Raw genomic sequence first — 19,637 nt, 5'->3', positions numbered from 1 at the left:
TTTTAAGTTACATTTTTATAAAATAAATTGATCATTTAATTATTAAAAGTAAGCCTACCAAAACTCAGTATTCCCTGAACTTCATAGATATCAAAATTCCCTTCATAGATATCAAAGTGAAGATTCTTTGTTACGTGTTAACATACACAGAGTAGGGGAGATGTGGGGAGCAAAATGGAGATTGTTTGGGCAAAGAAGTTAAATCCATGGCAAGATGATTTCAGTGTCCTGTCGTATCATTTTTCCTTTCTCCTTCCTGTTTCCTCTTCTCCTCATTTTTTCTTTAGCACCTATTATTCAACTTTAATATATGCCACAAATTGCCAAACACCAAGGAGACGTTCACAAAGTAGCCTTTGTCCATGTATTAGGATATGCTATTGCAGACAAACCCCTCATTCTCAGTGGTTTAGCATAAAAGCTTGCTAATAATCCCTGCACAGCCCAAAACGTGTATTTTCAAGAAGTGGAAAGATGCTGTCTCTGTGATTCAAGGGCCAGGATCCCTTATTCATGTGGTTCCAAGAATTAAACCTGTAGCTTCCAAAGTGCTTATCTATAGCCAATCAGCACAAGGGAAAAGTTCTTGGGGCCCTATATGGAGGAGATGTCCTTAGCCTGGCCGAGCAGCATTATATGTCATTCACACATCCAGACTCAGGTTGAGAGCAGAGTAGCAGAGACTCAATGGGCTAGAGAGAAGCAAACCAGAGGAATTCTCTTCTGGTTTAGTAGGCCAGAAACCAAGCTTTTGTTCAACAAATAATATTGACAGTCTTTTCTTCCAGGCATTATTGATACTGTGGTAGAAAAAAAACAGACAAAATCCTATCTTTTTAGAACTAATGATGAGGTTTAAAATTCCCTTAGGATGCTAATGGTACCAACCAACTTCCATGTTTGTGCCCTTAAAAAAATATTGCATATGTACATAATGTTATAGAATGTTTAAGATGATGTTTATAAAAGAACTAATTGGAAGCAATGCTTCATTGATAGAAAAATATAGGTTTATATTATGTATTTATTCAGTAAATAATACATTGCAGATAAGCTGAAAAAACATGAACTACTACTATCAAAATGAATAAATGTCATGGTCATGCAAAGTTGCATGTGCTAGTAATTCCATCACTCAGAAGGAGTTTAAGGTTAGATTGATTTTTCTAGTGAGTTCAAGACCAGCCAGGGCTACATAGCAAGATCATTTATTTAAAATATCATCATCATCATCATCATCATCATTATCATCATCATCACTATCATAATAAAGAGAAAAATCTAAAAAATGCATTATTTATGGATGCAAATATATATCAATTTTTTTAATGCACTGGGGGGTTAGGGAGATTGCTCAGTGAATAGGTGTCTTTGTGATATAATCATGAGGACCTGAGTTCAGATCTGCAGCCATGGCCACTTGTGCCTGTTACCTTGGTGCTGGGAGGAGGGGAGCAGGAGAATCACTGAGGCTTGCTGGCTGCCAGCCCAGCTCCAGGTTATGTGACAGGCCCAGTCTCAATAGGACAATGAAGCAAGGAGTGGCAGAGCAGGACACTTCACATGCTCCATTGGCCCTCACCTGGGCATGCACGGGCCTGCATACCTCCATATGTGTACACTACAAACGCAAGCAACATCCAGTCATGGATGAGTGCATGCGTATACACACACACACACACACACACACACACACACTTATTTGCATGGGAAAGATGCATACGTATTCAGATTTTTTTCTCTAGAATGGAGCAATAGAGAAAAAAGAGGTATAGAGAATGTGAATCATAAAATTTCTCAGAGAATTTTGAAGTAAAACTTGATTAGATAAAACTAGATGCAAGTATACAGGAGTTTAATGCATCACACTCTACTTTGTTATTACATTTGAAGTGTTTTTAGTTCCCTCTTTAGCTGGAGTCACTTCTTTCTAACTTCATCTCATTCCATCCTATCCCCAGCAAACATCCCGCACAGCCACTAACTCAATCCCTTGGCTACCAGTTAGGACCAGAAGAGGCTTTTCTCCTTCTTTCTCCATCAGCAAAGCATGTAAAGCAGTTTGGAACGGGTGATGGTGGGAAGGAGGGAAGAACAGAGCACAGGTGTTAGTCTCCCAACCATGAAGGCAGTAGTAACCAAGAACATGTTCCCAGTAGTTCACCTTGCCTGCTCTGTTTGCAGATAACCTCCTAGCAGATTGCTGTTGCCTTTGTCATCTGGAAATCAGCTCACTGGACCCTTCATTACGTCTTCTGATGTGGAGGGAGCTATTAATTTTATTAGGTTCAAGAGAATTTAAAACACTTGCACTTTTGAGACTTTTGGGGGCAATGCATGTGCTGGGACTTTATAGAACCCGGCTGTTCTTCTTGGAATAGTTATCTTTTATTAGGGCAGATGTCAAGCCCTTTGAGTCATCTTGATCCACAAGGCTGGTTCTTGCATTGGAAAAGCATTTCTAATTGTACATATTTGAATGTCTGATCTCCAGCACATGACTGTGTATATTGGAAAGCTAAAACTTGTCCTTGAACTGAACAATGGCAGTTAAAGAAAAAGAGGTAAATTTGTAGCCTTTGTTAATTTCCCAGCTGCATGCTGGGTAGAAGGACTCAAGACCAAGATGATCTTTGGTCCAAGGTGCCTCTCAGCAGAACAGTGTCTTCAGAGGTTACATTTTCTCTGTTTTGTGCTGTGGGATATTTTCCATTTTATGACAAATCTCTTTATCTTCTCATTTTATATCTCTTCATTTTATAACACAACTGGCCTTGAAACCAATGCCCCAGTGATTTTTTTCCCATAAGATCTTAACTTTTTTCTATTCTGTTTTACAAAAGGAAAAGGACTTGAATGGTTATGGATATGCATGTGCATTGTGGGTGTTTGTTTGCATGTGGATGTGTTTGTCTGTGTACATGTGTATTTGTGTGTGCAGGTGTGTGTGACAGGGTTGGGAGGGGTAATTCTGTCTTCTTCACCTGAGTTCCAGAAACATCATTCTTCTTTGCTTGCTCTTAATACCTTAATAGCTTTGTGCTATTCAATCATTTCCCATGCTTCCTTCACCCACTTGTGTAGCTGGAGCTATCTCCAGTCCCGCCTGGGCCCCCAGCCACTCAGACTCAAATAAACACACAGATGCTTATATTATTTAAACTGTTTGGCCTAATGGCTCAGGCTTCTTGCTATCTAGTTCTTATACCTTAAATTAACCCATTTCTATAAATCTATACCTTGCCACGTGGCTTGTGGCTTACCAGTATCTTTACATGTTGCTTTTCCTTGTGGTGGCTGGCAGCATCTCCTGACTCAGCCTTCCACCTCCCAAAATTCTCCTCTATCCTTATCCCGCCTACACTATACTTCCTGCCTGGCTACTGGCCAATCAGCGTTTTATTTATCAATCAGAGCAACACATTCACAGCATCCCCAGCACACTTGGACATTCCTAATGTGACTTTAACACCTGGCTTGCAATTTCATCTTGGATTCTAGCACTAGCTCTCATGTTGAAAGTCTGCCCATGATATTATTACTTTAAGACAATGACCCCTGTGGGGATTATCCCTAAATTTGCTTGTGTGGCTGGGACCTTGGTTCCAGGTTGGTTATCTCCTAGCTGACCTTTATCTGATACAACCAGTGAGTGTGTAATTCTCATTAAGGCCTGACATGGACACGGTACCTACCAGTAAGTGAGGACAGCCTGGGTGGTCCATTATCTGATGTCATTCAAGTCTGTGCCCAAGCACATGCTCTTCCTCAGTAGGACTAATTTCTGAGTCATAGAACACTTGATAGACTCATGTAGAGCTTTTCTGGGATTATGTCCTGACTTTCATCCATCATCAAGTTCCTAACCATTGGAGTCTCCCCATTTTGTCCAGATAATCATCACCACGGGACTCCTTCCCAATCCTGGACTCCTTATTTAGAGGTACTGACAGCAGCCTCTGCCCATTCTTCAAGCTCTGGAGTTAAGTAGGAAAGCACTTTTGGAGGAATTCCAGTAAATATATTTATGTCAAGTCAATTCTCAGCTCTTGGCACTTGCTTTAATGACTTCCTGTGTATTTTTAATGAACATTCTGGCATTCTTACAAAAGTGGCTTTTCTAGATCATCTCTTCTTTCTTTAAGATCACTTTATTTATTTGAGACAGGGTCTTCTCAAACTCAATATATACCCTAGGCTGGCATCAAATTCCATTTCATTCTTCCTTCTATATTATCCCCTACTTTAGTATCTTTCCCAGGAAGGACTGAATGTGGGCATATTATGAGCACCTAGTACAAATGTTCCTCTTCCCATTTCTTGTCAACTTAATCTATTCTTATTTTTACCTCTGTTCTCCCTTCCTTTGTTGTAACACTGGAGGAAGTTTTCCTAGTCATTGCTAGAGTTAACCAATCTACCTCTGCTCTACATTGCTTTGTATCTGATCTGGGAAGTCCTTTACCCTGTTATTTTAGGTGAGTGTTATATGTTCTTACCTTTTAATAAGTGTGTACATACATACATGCACTGTACGGGTACCTTGGATATAACAGTGAATAAAATACAGCTCTTATACAGGGGAAGATGGTATCATGATACTAACGTGATTGTGTGGTAAATCAACATGACATAATAAATAGTCCTGCAAGCCCTCACCGGAAGCAGCAATTACTCCGATTGGAGATTTATTTCCTCTGCTGCTCCTACATTGGTTTCTCCATTCCAGCAGCAGAATAAATAGAAAGGGATAAAATTTATGCAAGTACCCTCATTTTCTTAATCTGATCATCTATCCAGGAAAGATTGATTGGGTGCCAACCATGTTGCAGCGCTATGTTGGGTGGTGGATAGTTGATGAGCAAAACCAGGCAATCATTGGGCTCATGGATAACCAAAGTGACAAGCTTTCATCATTCAAATAAGTGTGAGTTGTAGTATGTGTCATGATGAAGCGGGGATGGGCCATATGAGAATGCATAATAAGTCATGTAAACTGTCCAAATGCTAAAAGGCACCCTCAAACAGAGATGCCTTCTCTACACTTAGGACAGTAAAACTGAGAACTGAAGGGTGAGCATTCAAGGCAAAATAGGAAGGGAAAAACAACCTAGAGGAAGTACACCCCCATAGGAAGCCTGGCCTGTGTGGAACCTTTCCAGAGGAAGGAACCTGATAAGGACATGAGCTTGGCAGGAGGCCTACAAGGAGAGCCAGTGGGACTGAAGGCGAGGCACATGCAAATCAAGCTGAGCTATCCCAGACAAAATGGTCTCTAGGGGGCTTAAGAGATGCCTCTCTATATATCTAAGAAACACTGAAGATTTGCTCAGAGGTCTGTGTGAGCAGATGGTTGGGGAGAAGACCCTCTAGCAGCACTGTGAGGAATGCTATAGAAGAATTTGAGTCAATTGTGGCAGGACTGGAAGAGCTCTGGCCTCAGAATCCGGAGTTGTGAATTATAACTTCAAGTTTTATGAAGCCAAAGATCTTGAACAAACTTCCATTGTTCCTGAGCCTTGGTATCCTTTTGGGGACATCAAGACAGCCGAGAGAATATTTAAGACAAATTCATGGTCCACAGGGGTCTCATCCAATTTTCATTTTGTCTAACCCCCAAGTCCTTTATTTTTCTAGTAGGTGGACATGTCAGTGTCACATGTAGGTCATGGAACCTGTAACATTTCTTCTGCTCAGTACTTGGACCTACTTCAAAGGCTTAGAAGTGACCGTGTCAATTAATTTGAGCCTTTTATTTCTTCTCTTTTGAAAATTACAGTCTTCAAATACTAAGTCATCAGATCTGACACGTAGTCTACATTGTAAGTAATGAGCCCCTGAGCTAAGAACTAGCACAGGCTCCATCAAGAGGAGATTAGCATGTTGGGACAAAATGTTGTTTGGAAGTTCTGGCTCATTTGAGATGTTTACCTTCCTGGTAGGTACTGGCTGGAACTGGAATTTTAACCGCTACATTCTTTCCCTTGTAATTTTTTTTTAAGTACTATTAATGGTAAATAGTCAATTAACAGGTTAAGCTGATATGTGTCAGATGAGATTCAAAAGCAGGGAGCTTTACTTTAGAGTAGTAGCACATTGTGTTGACCCCCAACCGTAAAACTATTTTCTTGCTATTTCATAACTGTAATTTTGCTGCTGTTATGAATCATAATGTAAATATCTGATATGCAGAGTATCTGATATGGGATTCCCATGAAAAGGTCACTCAACTCCCAAAAGGGGTCATGACCAAAGGTTTGAAACAGCTGTTTAAGAGACTCATGATGCTTTAGAAGCACATTGAGTCCAACTGCTCTCTTGTTTGTGTGTAAGACTGCAGCAGTAGAAGATATTTTCCTCTCTTTTTAGAAAAGATCACCTCATTTTAGAAACGTTTAAAGAGTAAATTGTGTCCGCCCCATTCATGTCACTACCCTAGCTAATACCACAAAATGCAAATGTGTTTGAAGAGAAGATAAGGCTTGTTAAGAGGTAAGTAAGGTATAAGGTCACCAGGGAGAACACTAATGAAATATCATTGAAGTTACACACCAGCAATCTCAACACTCAGGACACTATTGCAGGAAGATCGCCAGTTAGAGGGTAGCCTGGGCTACTTACGTAGGTTCCCGACTGGCAAGTGTGGGCCTGATGTGACACAAGGGCACATCCATTAGCAATCCAAGTAAAGACGCCCCAGGAAACCAAGCCTGTGGACACTCGCAGCCTCCAGAGCCATGAGAATGTGAGTTGCTCTTAGTAAAGCGTCTCTGTCTGTGGTATTTCTCTTTAGCAGCCTGAGGAAAACACAGGATCTCATACAGCAGTCCCAAATGTATGGGAAGTGAGACCTGGTTGTGCTTCCTTGTTTCCCTGCTCATGCAGAATAAACAGTGGTGGTTTTCTGTATGTTGTGAATGAATCTACTTAGAGATTCATAATCAAATTATATCCCTCCAGTGTTCAGCTCAACATTTTACAGTTCTATGCTTATTGGCCACTTGCTGATTTGGAACCTCATTCTCTTTCTCAAGCAAGCACATTGGTATTTAAACTGCTGAGAGTACTTAAAACTATTCATTCAACAGCTGAGTACTTATTCGCTCCTTTATCCATCTATCTTTGCAAGCTAAATGCTCAAGGCTGCAGCCATTTCTTCAGAAATCTGGCTTTCAAAGGTGTGGGCTTTAAATGGGGAAACAAAGTACACTCTACTCTCATAAAAGGAGCCTATAAAATGTCTCCAGGTGCTCTTCTGTTTCAGGCAATAGATCTGCCAGGACTATATGCCCTGGGGGAGAGTGTGAGGCCATGTCTCTTTGAAGAGCCGAAGATGTTGGCTCCATTGTCCCACCAGGCTCCCTGGCGTTCAGGTTCATTTAAGTCCCAGGACGCCAACAAGCCCATTGGTCTCACCCTGGCTGCCACTTCTGGCAGAGACTTCTGCAGAATGAATCAGAGGCTGTCTGCCCTGGATCTTTGAAGTCTTTGAATGTGCATACTACTTGTTTTTAGGTTCGGGCAAGCCAGGGCTACTGCATCACCAAGGATAGAAAGCAAATTTGCATAGTGCTTCGTTTTCCAACAAGTCTAATCAAAAAAACATTCAGTGGCCAAACTTGACTGTGAGTAGACATTATCTGCCACCAGGAAGCCTACCAGCCCAAGACATCAGTCCTAGGACAGGGTGATATGCCAGCTTCTGCCCAGAGTACAAGTATCTCACAGTTCTTTTGCTAACATGTTCTTGTCCTTAAGGAGGAGAGAGACAGATCTTGCTGGTTAATTCACATCACTCAACATATTGCTGCTGAGTACTTCCTTGTGCCAGGAGTTATGCAAGGTCCTGGAGAAGAGCAATGAGTAGACATCTTGTGCTCTGCCCTCAGGGCTCAACAGCATAACTCAGAAGGAGCAAAAGCTGTTTTCTCTACCCCACTACTCACAGCCTTTAACTCTCTTGCCTTTGTCTTTTCCTCTATTCATTTGTTCCCTGCACACGCCTACCTCCCAGGGCGTTTCTACTAAAAAGGCTTCAGGAAGAGTGGTGATGCTTAACCCGAGCGATGAATCCCCAGCAGGGGAGTTTTATCATATAAATAATACTGATAATGTCTTTAGTGGACCCTGTACTGTACTGCAGGGATCCTACATCCCTGAGTGATGAAATCTGTACTCTGAAACAGCTCTGCTGTACTCTGGAGGTTCTGTGAAACTTCTCTAGAGCTCAGGGAGCTGCCAAGGGCGAGAGGCACCTCAAGACTTGCAAGTCAACAATGAAGTTTGTCATTCGCTAACCAGAAGCTGACCACCACTGCATTTCTCTCTCTCTCTCTCTCTCTCTCTCTCTCTCTCTCTCTCTCTCTCTCTCTCTCTGCTTATGTTCTGAAGTACCTTATCTACTCAAGCACCTAGCTTAGCTTCTGCTTCCTGCAGAGATTTATGACCCCATATCCATACGAATAAAAGTCCTGCTGGCAGACAGCCCCAGAGAAGCAGTGGGGTTTGCAGAGAATCACTGAAAAAATGTAATTGCTGGCAGCTGTTAGCCCCAGGGCTGCCAGCCATAAAATTTAACCCTTAATTATCCAGGTATTATATGGGCAGAGACCTCTCTTGATCTAAGACAAGTGTTCACTATAGTCCTGTAATAGAGGACTGTGTATCTGTCATTACCCATTTTAAAGTCTTTGTTTCTGTTGCAGGAGTAACCAACCATTTCTCTTGCTAAGACTTGAATGATGGTGAGTGCTGCTCTTAAATACTGTTCAGCAACATCAACAACATTTCTTTTGACACATCTTTTGTTAGCTTCAACAAAACCTCCTCAGCTCTTACTGAGGAGTTAGCATCTGGAGCTTTATGCAGTAACCCAACATTGCATCAACCTGGGAAAAAAAGACAGTTTGGCTTGCCTTGAAAACTCAAGGCAAGGTTATACTGTACTCGGGTGTTTCAAGGGGCAGAACAAAAGGATAAAGCGCATAATGCCAGGATTGAGTAAGAGTATGCACAGCCCTTTGTTGAGTCTGACCTCAGCCAGAGGCATGGCTCTGAGAACATAATTTATTTGTTCAATGAATAAGTGAAAGTCCAAGAAAGGAAATTGCTCAATGCTGATATGGTGGATAAATGAGAATCTCCATCAAACCTAAGACAACAAGGTCAAGTTACCTCATCGTTATACAATGCAGTGTTCTTCTCTCCTATGGGGTCATCACAGTTTTACTTAATGAATGCAACTTCAAACTCATTTCAAATGTAACCATCTCTTACAGACATGTCAAAAGCAATGATGCCTATGGGCTAAAGGAAAATATTCAGACTCTAGTACTGATTAAACTAAGGCAGGCCCCCTGGATAGATAGCTTAGTGGTTAAAAGTATTTATTGCTCTTGCAAAGAAGCTGGATTTGATTCCCAGAACCCACATCGGGTGGCTCACAACCAGTAACCCCAGTTCCAGGGGATCCAATGCTCTTGGTGCACATAGATTCATGCAGACACACAAAATCTTTTTTTCTGTAAAAAAAAAAAAATTAAACCAAGCAAGCCTTGAATTCATCTGGGAATAACACTACCTGCCTGGCAGATAATGTGAGTATTCAACGCTATGGCATGTACACAGCATCATGTATAGTGTTGGTAGCCTAGAAGGTGCCCAGTGAAGCTTCACAGCCTCTCCCAGCCCCCCAGAACTGGCTAACTTTTGGTGAGATCAGTGGCTGTTTTTGTTTGGTATCTTTCTATTCCTAGGATTTTCTTCCCTTTTTATTGGAGAAAATACGATTGAAGAGTGCAATGATTACCTTTCTCTTGGTCTGTACAGAGATGTGATCTTTGTCAGTCCTAGAAGACAGCTGCTTAGAACAGTTGCTTTCAAGAGCTCTGTGCTGTTGCTTAGAAATGGCTTGTGTTTGTCCTGGAAAAACAAAACAAAACAAAAAAAAAAAAACCTTGGCTGAGTTCAAGGGACTCAGCTACTCTTCTCCTAACTGCCTCAAGGCTCCTGATGAATGAATGGAAAGTAAAACATTTGAGCGGGATATAGGGACACCCAGCTCCTTCAGGCAAAATGTTCCATTGTGCATGACTCTTGTATGTGTGTTTGTATGTGGCATCTGCATGTGTATGCATGCACATGCAGAGGTCAGAGTAAGACGTCAGGTGTCCCCTACTGCTCTCCACCTTATTCCCTTGAGACAAGGCATCCCATTGAAGCTGAGCTCACTGGTTTTTGTTTGTTTGTTTGTTTTTGTTGATTTCATTTTTGGCCACAAAAGCCCCAGTGACACCCGTTTCCATTTCTACCCCTACCCCCAACACTGGGATGACAGTCACATGTGGCAATGCCCAGGTTTTTACATGAGTGCTGGGAGTCCAAACTCAAGGGTGCTCTTATCTATGGAATCTTAATTTTATTCATCAGACCCTTAAAGTTTTATCCCCATCACCGGTAAGAAATAAAGTCACTTCTTTACAGTGGCACTTAAAGCCTTTTACAACTGGGACCTTTTTTTCCTTGAAAAATCTTATCTTTTTTTCCTTGGAATATACATGTCTATCATGTGACCTTCCTGATTTCTCCACCCACATCCTCTTCATCCTGAAGAATGTAGTCTGTGAAGTTTTCCGGTACCACAGAGCAAGATTCTCATGCTACCTTTCTGGGTCTTTCAATATCACAGTCCTTTTCACATTTTATTTTCATTTCTTTGGCTTCACTAGATTGGAAAAAAAAGTGACAGAAAAGTGGTTCTCAACTGTGGGTCATGACCCACTTTGCAAACCTCTATCTCCAAACAATATTTATATTACAATTCATAACAATAGCAAAATTATAGTTATGAAGTAGCAGTGAAAATAATGTTATGGTTGAGGAGTCACCACAACATGAGGAACTGTGTTAAAGGGTCATAACATTAGGAAGGTTGAGAACTATTGTCCTAGAGACTGAGACTTGGACACTAAGGTCTTGTTTGACTAGATTAAAGACTGTGGAAAAAGTTCATAAAGAACAAAATGATAGGCAGTGGTGGCATGCTTTTAATGTGCCTTTAATCCCAGCACTCAGGAGGCAGAGGTAGGTGGAACTCTGAGTTCAAGGTCAGCCTAGTCTACAGAGGAAGTTTTAGGATAAGCAAAACAAAGCAAAAATAGAACAAAACAGAAGGTAATTTATATTTGTTTAACTGCTACATTGGGGCTAGTGAGATGGCTCAATGGCTAAGAGCATGTACAGCTCTTCAAGAGGACCTGGGTTTGGTGCCCAGCACCTATATAGTGGCTCACAGCCATCTGTAACTCCAGTTCCAGAGGCTCCAAAGCCCATGTCTAGCATCTATGGGTGCCTATACAAATGTGGTACCCATATGTACATTCAAGAAAAACATGCATACATACAAAATAAAAATTAATAAATCTTAAAAAAATTGCTGCTACATTTAAGGAACTGTACCAGAAACATTCTAGAATATAATTTATATAATCTTATATAAGCTACTCAACAATTGAGTCAGGATTAACACATTTGCAGGTTAGTAAGCGAGTTTCAGGGTAGCATGAATCGTTTAGACTGATTCAGGCTGAGCTTACAACTGCATCTTCTGTGATGTCCAGATACCAGGCTCTTAGCACCAACCCAGCAGCTCCAGAGAAGGCAAATGATACAACTGAAGATATAGGTTGTCATTAGTGAGCACCACGAACTTAAGAAAGATAAGGAAAGGTAAGGAAAAGAAGCTAGGAGACTATACAGTAATCAGCTGTAAGGTGATGCGGACAAGGTAGGAGTAATAAATAAGAATCAGTAAAATGTGATAGGCATTGGCCAGGAGGTACCAGATAGGAGAGCAATGTAAATGAAAGCAGATTCGTAGACACTGTCTATACAGCGCAGGACATGCTTGTTTGTGGTTGCGGCTGAATCAGGGTTGGCTGGTGGCTCTGAGACCTGTCCATTAAGAATCGGGCACAGTCCTGAGACAGGATTTCCTCAACAATATAGTGGCATTGGTTTTGTCACTGGAACTGTGACCTGAAGCCTGTTGAAGAAGAAACAAAAAGATTCAGGTCTTATAGAGAAGTCATGTGTGGTTAACATCTCTTTGAAATACTGTACAGTGTGTGGCCACAGTATTTCCACCCATAATCATGCATTTAAGAGTAGCCTACAGAAATAATAGGCAGGACCCCGACCTGTTGGTTTCTTTACCAGATAAATCCATCAAGTGTATCAAGGATATTGGCAACTGTATAGACAAACAGTATCCCAGTTCCATAAAACACTGACATGGGGAACTATTAGCAAACTCTGATGGCCAGATATCACCATGCACAGAAAATTGGGAGGGGAGGTCATGTGTGTATATCTGTAAGTGCTGTGTGTGGAATTGCTTGGACTTCCATTCATATGGTCTCTGTAACTCCCATTCCACTGAGCATCTGGAAGGGAAATATCTTTCCACAGGATGTAATCCTAGAAGATAGGTCAGCTGGGAAATCACTTTGGAATTTGAAACCAAGATGGGGGGGCAGGCGGGGTCTATAGGGATTTCTGTCATATATGCAATGTAGGGATCTAGATGCTTTCCTTCCCTTCTGTTGTGTAAGTTTGTCAAGCCACATGTCCATTCTTCTGTTTCTCCTTAGTTTTGTTTTGTTCTAATTTAAACACACACACACACACACACACACACACTAAGAAGTTTTAATGAAGAGAAATTCCGTTTTCTCTTAAATTTTCTTTGGTGATGAGATTCACAGAAAGTTCCGAATTAAAGAGATGTACAAGTTAGAGTCCCTACTAGAATTTAAAACCAAATGCAGTTCCGATTGTCCCTTTGTGTCACTCTTTCCCTTCAAGTATGTTCCCTCATTCTTTTGATCCTCCTTGTGAAACCACATTGGAAAAATTCAGTCTGGAAACAGTAATAGCAATCAGGGTTGGGGGTTCTTTTCAACAAGAAAAGATAATCCAACAGAAAGCTCTTGCTGACGCTATCCAAACAGATATTCTGGTTTAGAGAGTGTTGGGATGGACCCTTACTCTAATCTCACCCATTGAAAAGCTGTCTGGACAGAGTGCATTCTGCTTTTCTAAACCATATTGACTTTCAGCTTTAAACAGTCTTTATGAATGATCTGGGTTAGTTCAGAAGGTATAGCATTCCCCAAAGCACTAGCTCTTCCAGCAGCCAGATTTTCAAAGTGAAATGGCACAGAAGAAAATATTTCATTGCACGTTCTGAACTGTCTTTCAGGTAAAGTGCAACTTGGATTTCCATATAGAACACATTTCTTCATGGTTGTTCCCACAGAGTCTATCACTTGATCTTCAAGGATTTGTATCTCTTTTATTCATGATGAAAGAAGGCCAAACAAAATCTGACCCTGAGTAGACAACTAAAATGCGTGTCACATAATAGACACCTTTTCTATGGCAACACATCACATAACATTCAGAGCATATACACAAACATATGTAGAAAATTCACTTGACTAGCTCTGTTCGACTTTGTCTATCTCTGAAGTCATCTATTTCCCATTTTGCTTCAGAGTTAGAAGACAATAGTGAGCCAAATAGAGGCTAGAGAAGGTAATTTTTACATAAAAAGATCAAGCCTCGCAATGTCTTTCAGAGTATGATACTGGAACTCTTCGGTAGTCCAGAACATTCATTGGCCTCATTCCTGACTTTGCTCTCCCTTTTCGGGCATACCACCAGTGACAGGGGACATATTACTTCACAAATTAGCTTATGCAGCAAGATCATTACTTATATTATCAGTAATATTCTGGTCCATACTCCCATAGTCTTTTAGCAGGTTGATTCCAGTAGATCATGAATCTTACCAGGTGGTCTTGCTAGTTCTTCTTTTCCCATAAATAACATCACTGATAGATTCTTCACACTGCAGCACATGATCTTCTAAAATTGTAGAAGATTTATGGGATCTAAAGAGAAACCAGAGAATAAATCATATTTTTAACAATGAGAGAAAACCAAGTTGAAATCCTCTAAGGTATATTTGACTACACATATACTCCTAATGAGTTGGGTGTTGAAGCCCAAGGGCCTTCTACCCTGCCAGTCCCCTTTGTAAGCACTCTCTTCTGATTATATGGCTCTTCTTGTCCTTCTGGCATGTTGTGCTATTTCTGTAGCACAACCATTGTCCATGCTCCCTCTGGTTGAAAGGCTATTCCCCTGGGTCGCTGTCGCATGCTCTCCCATTCTTTTATGGCCACATTCAAGTAAGATGAGTCCCCTCCCCCACTGAGTCACTCACAAACCCTTCAACTACTTCATGCTTCTCTACAGATCACAAATGGTGTCCCATTTGATAATACTTGGGGTCTCACAAACTAACCCTTTCTTCCTCAGGTCCGACTCACCAGCATAGAAAGTTCTACTACTAATGTATTGTGGACCTTGAGATTTCGCCTCCTTCACTCATCATTAAGATCTTCTAAGGTTCGGGGATTAAAAGATCCTTTTAAATCAAGGCATGGAGACACTAATAAGGAGCAGAAGAATCCTTTGGTTGTTTAGGTTGGCTTTAAGGACAGGTAAATTCTAATTGTGTAGAGGAGGGGGGGCTGAGCACAGACGGTACTAAAGAGAATAAGATATGGCTCTTGGCGGCGCTGTGGCTGAGCCAGTGTGCAGCGGCAGCGGTGTTAGTGACGGCTGCAGCAAAGCGTTTGGCGCGATGTCTCACACCATTTTGTTGGTACAGCCTACCAAGAGACCAGAAGGCAGGACTTACACTGACTATGAGTCTGTGAATGAGTGCATGGAAGGTGTTTGTAAAATGTATGAAGAACATCTGAAGAGAATGAATCCCAACAGCCCCTCCATCACCTACGATATCAGTCAGTTGTTTGACTTTATCGATGATCTGGCAGATCTCAGCTGTCTTGTTTACCGAGCTGATACACAGACGTACCAGCCTTATAACAAAGACTGGATCAAAGAGATCTACGTACTCCTTCGTCGACAGGCCCAACAGGCTGGGAAGTAGTTGAGTTGGAAGCGTTGGGAGCTGAGAGTGGGCTTGGAACAGGGTGCATACAGCGTGCTGTAGTGAACATTTTGTATGATAGTAACCCTGTTTCCATTTTGTTACTAGAGCCAAGATTGAATGTATGACACGATAGTGAATGATCTTTTCATTCCAAACCACCGTTGCCCCTTTGCTCCTTTCCTTTCTTTTTTTACTTAAACATTTTTATGATAATTCAGAAAGTGTTCTTTGCCAGTTAAGGTTGTTTCCAGTCCTGGAAACTGTTTGTATCTGCTTTACAGCAGTGAGTGCACCAACCCTTTGTGGGGGGTAGGGATGGTGACGAGCTTAGTTATGTCCTCTGGGAAAGTCTTTGTGAAAAATAAAAAATGTTAAAAAAAAAAAAAAAAAAGATATGGCTCTTGAAGACATGCAGGATAAAGGCCTGGGTTGTTCTGAGAACAGAAATGCTGAAGTCAAGTTTATCTTCCTTTACGTCTTTGGCTTCATCTGGCCCTACTGGAATGAGCTGCCACAACCCCTTAAAAAAAAAGCCTAAGGCGGGGCGGTGGTGGCACACGCCTTTAATCCCAGCACTCGGGAGGCAGAGCCAGGTGGATCTCTGTGAGTTTGAGGCCAGCCTGGACTACCAAGTCCAGGAAAGGCGCAAAGCTACACAGAGAAACCCTGTCTCAAAAAAAAAAAAAAAAAAAAAAAGCCTAGGTCTGACCATCTACTCACTGTTAGAATCATCTCATTTATGAACTTAAATAGTAAACTTAACCCATTTAAAAAGACCTTACCATGAAGGCCGTGATGGCTCGAACCTGTATCCCAGCACTTGTATGGCTGAGGCAGCAGTCTTGCCTTGAGTTCGGGTCAGCTGGGATTCCAGGAAGGGATTCTGTTTCTAAATAAATAAATAGACCAAAGGTTCATGATGTGGTCTGCAGATAGACAGGGCACCACAGTGTGCTGGTGTGTGAGACTTCCCAGATTCCAGCCACATAATCCCACCACAGTCCAAGTGGAGTGCAGCCCAAGTCAGTCCAAACCCAGTACCCTGAGCTTGGTTAAATACACTGCACTTTTTTTCACTTGCAAATACATCTGTATTAAATTCAGGGAGTTGACCTAGAAGATTTCCGGTGGATTTTCCCACTGTGGATTGCATGACATCAGTTGAGCTTCAACATTCTTGGGGACTCAAGAAGTCATGGTGAGCAGCAGGTAGAAAAGGAGCAGTGGTGGCTGCGAATGTCCACCTAGGACAGGCTTGGGGTCAGTCTGTGTAGAGGAGAGGCTGGTTTCTCTGGGTAGCTTTCCTTGGCTGTCCTAGCATGAGTGGATGTTTTTAGTTCTAGTGAATAAACATTACACAGAACTTGGGAGGGCAATAATATTTTGTGGGTAATCTACAACCCACAGGCAACCTCTTGTGCCATTTGTGGAAAATTTTTCAGGAGGATAGTGTGGTTTATTCCTCTAGTTCTATACCTCCAACAATCTCTAGAATGTTATTTCAGTGTTATAAAACTAGAGGGCACATCCTTAACATTTGAAAATTATAATGACCAGTAAAGGGTATCTTTTGCTTTATTTTGGCTGGGTCTTGTGGCAAAAGCTTGTAGTCTCAGCTACTTGGGAGGCTTTGTTAGGATGACCCAAAGTTCCAGGCCAGTGTGTGCAACATAGTGAGACATTATCTAAAAATAAAAAGGGAAATGATAGCTGAAAATATAGCTCAATGCTACAGCTCTTGTCTAGTATGTGTAACCCCCTGGGTTCTATCCCCAATACTGCTAGCTTCATAGGAAACATTGATTACCACTACATTAATTTTCTCTTTTGTTTGAATATATATTTGTTAAGACTTAGTCAAGGAATAGACTGGATATTTGTTTGTTTGTTCATTTGTTTGTAGGGTCTCTCTATGTTACCCATGCTGGCCTTGAATCTCTGGACACAAAGAATCCTACTTCTCAGCCTGCCAAGTATCTAGGGCTACAAGCATACATCACTGCCAAGTTATTAAATTTTTTAGAAGACAGTTATTATCATTTGAATGTCCTTCATCGTCGTGTATTTGAACATTTTTTTCTTCCGGTTGGTGGTACTGTTTGGAGAGGTTATGTAACCTTTAGGAGGTGCTGCTTTGGTGGAGGAATATGTCCCTGGGAGCTGGCTTTGAAGGTGTATAGCCCTGTCCTGCTTCTTGTGTGCTAACGGGACCAGGGAGCTTCCTGTTTCTGCTAGCATCCTTCTCTTCCATGATGCACTACATCCTTCTGGGACTCTAAGATAGAATACATTCTTTAAGCTGCTTTCAGTCAGGGTATTTTTATCAAAGCAACAGAAAAGTAACTAAGATACCAGTGCAAGTAACAATAGCAACAACAACAACAACAAAATTTCTTAATGCAAAAGTGAGATTATTACTTAGTAATATCAAGTGAATTGGTCTATTCTGGTGATAAACTGGTCACTTACAATAACTATATTAGAAGCAATTCTTAACAGTCGCTATCTATTAATAGTAACGTAGTGCTTTATCAACAACTAATTAAACACACCTATTTTAATTGGTTGCCATGGTAGTAAATGGAGATACACAGAAATATTTACACCTATCAAATTTATTCTTAGCTCTTGAAACATAATTCATTTTAGGTACTAAGTCATTATTATGCAGTGCTATAAGGTGTTTGGAATGAAATATCTGTGTTAGTAATGAAAAGATGTGCAAATATTCACAGATACATTTGTGACTGAATATTTATAATAATAATATTCGTGTTTGTTAACTCATAAAAATTTCCTTAGTGAATCTGATAGTTAAAAATGAAAATGTAATTCATTATCATTACTCTGCAGGTAGATCATGTATTGTGTTGGCTTTGGACATTCATCCATCCTGAGCAGGTAATTGTCAGGATGGAAGAGGCCTCAAAATTTTAGCAAGCCAGTGAACAGAGGAATTGTGGGAGAAAGTCAGGGAGAAATGTCAGTTGCATTCTGATGAGTCTAACACAGTTAATGAGGCATTTTACTCCAGGTGTCCTTATTGGAGATCTTTTAGTCCACTTTGCCGGAACACAACTTTGGTTGCAAATATATTTAACACTCTTCAGACTGGTCACTTCATTAAAGATATCCCACAAAAGTCAATCCAGCAGAGTAGGTAATAGAAGTCCCTGAAATTTGTCATGTTAACATGTGTGTGTGTGTGTGTATTTAATAATATTACTCTTTCATGCTGTGATTTTTCCCCAAAATGTAGTATAATAAACATAATAATGCTGTTAACTATTTTTAGCATAGCTGACCCATTACCTTTGCATAACAGAATTCTTTTAAAGCATATAACATCATTGCTATTTTCACTTGATTGTGTAAAGTTTTGACTAGTTATTTATTGAGAGTAGTAGTATTTCTACTGTAATTGAAATCTTTCATTTCAGCAGTTACACAATAAAAAGGACTATTTATTTTTACTTCCTGAAATCTGTTGACACCTGTTCTGCTTGCTCTGACCTTGACAACTCTTTCATTAGACAGAGAACATGGAGGATGTATTAGAGATTGTGTTCCAGGTGTGTATTGCTTCTGTTGACTGTCCATTAACCAGAACCAGTAATGGAGCCCCACCTGGATACAGTCATGCCGGGAAATACAGTCTTCTTTTGTGCGTAGGAGGAAACTAGCTTGGTTTGGCAAACACATCGTTGTTTCAGCCTTGCTTCTCTTTACTGATGAATCCATTTTCAACAAGATCAAGAAAAGGAGCCTACAAGGAAAATTGTTTATCTATCTACATTTTTTTTTTATACCTCAAATCAGACTGTCTCCTGAAGGCTATGAAGTTACCAAGCTAAGTTCTTTCTGACTGAAATGGTTGAGCAATGAAGGCATGGCATCTGATAGAAACAAAGGAGATACAGGAGGAGAAGATAATGCTGAAGAGGGATGTGATGGACTACTATGGAGTATGGGGAGCACTGGAGGATTACTTTTAGGATCTGGAGATAGTCTTAAACATTGGCTCCATAGTGATTCCTGGGTGCTCACTTTTTATCTTACTGAGTTTGAACCACTTTACCATTTACGTGATTTCTCCCACCATTGAATTTAAGATTAAACTCTTTCTAAGATGCAACCTTAAAAGCTAGACAAAGAAAAGCAAATAAAATCTAAAGTAAAGATGGAAACACTTGAGCTTGAAATCGATAAAATAAGAAACAGAGAAAAGAATATAGAAAAATCAAGGAGGGGCTGGAGAGATAGCTCAGTAGTTAAGAGCCCTTGCTACTCTTCCAGGGAACCTGAGTTCAGATCACAGCACCCACATCTAATGGCTTACAGCTAACTGTAACTTCAGCTCCAGGGGAACCCAATACCCTTTGTGAGCCTTTAATAGCCTTTGTGAGCACCTACATACAGGTGATACATGCATACATAGGCACATATGCATACACATAGGAATAAAGATAAATCTTTGAGAATATATAAAAAAGAAAAATCAAGGAAATAAAATATTGACTCTTTGAAAGATCAGTAAACTTGATGAGCGTCTGGCCAAACTGATGAAAAACTAGATAAAGACATAAATGCTCAGTATCAATATCACAAG

At 40.7% G+C, this 19,637-nt stretch overlaps 1 protein-coding gene across 1 annotated transcript; it reads left to right on the top strand.

Moving 5' to 3' along the window:
* The first annotated feature begins 14,689 nt into the window (after nt 1-14,689).
* LOC131894078 (enhancer of rudimentary homolog) lies at nt 14,690-15,244 on the top strand. The gene has a single exon (XM_059244234.1). It carries the CDS (start codon nt 14,714-14,716, stop codon nt 15,023-15,025), a length of 312 nt encoding a protein of 103 aa, XP_059100217.1. The 5' UTR covers nt 14,690-14,713; the 3' UTR covers nt 15,026-15,244.
* The last annotated feature ends 4,393 nt before the right edge of the window (nt 15,245-19,637 follow it).

Source organism: Peromyscus eremicus, chromosome 17 (assembly GCF_949786415.1).
Source record: "Peromyscus eremicus chromosome 17, PerEre_H2_v1, whole genome shotgun sequence".
Taxonomy (NCBI): Eukaryota; Metazoa; Chordata; class Mammalia; order Rodentia; family Cricetidae; genus Peromyscus; species Peromyscus eremicus.
This window is presented reverse-complemented; position numbering and strand designations above follow the sequence as displayed.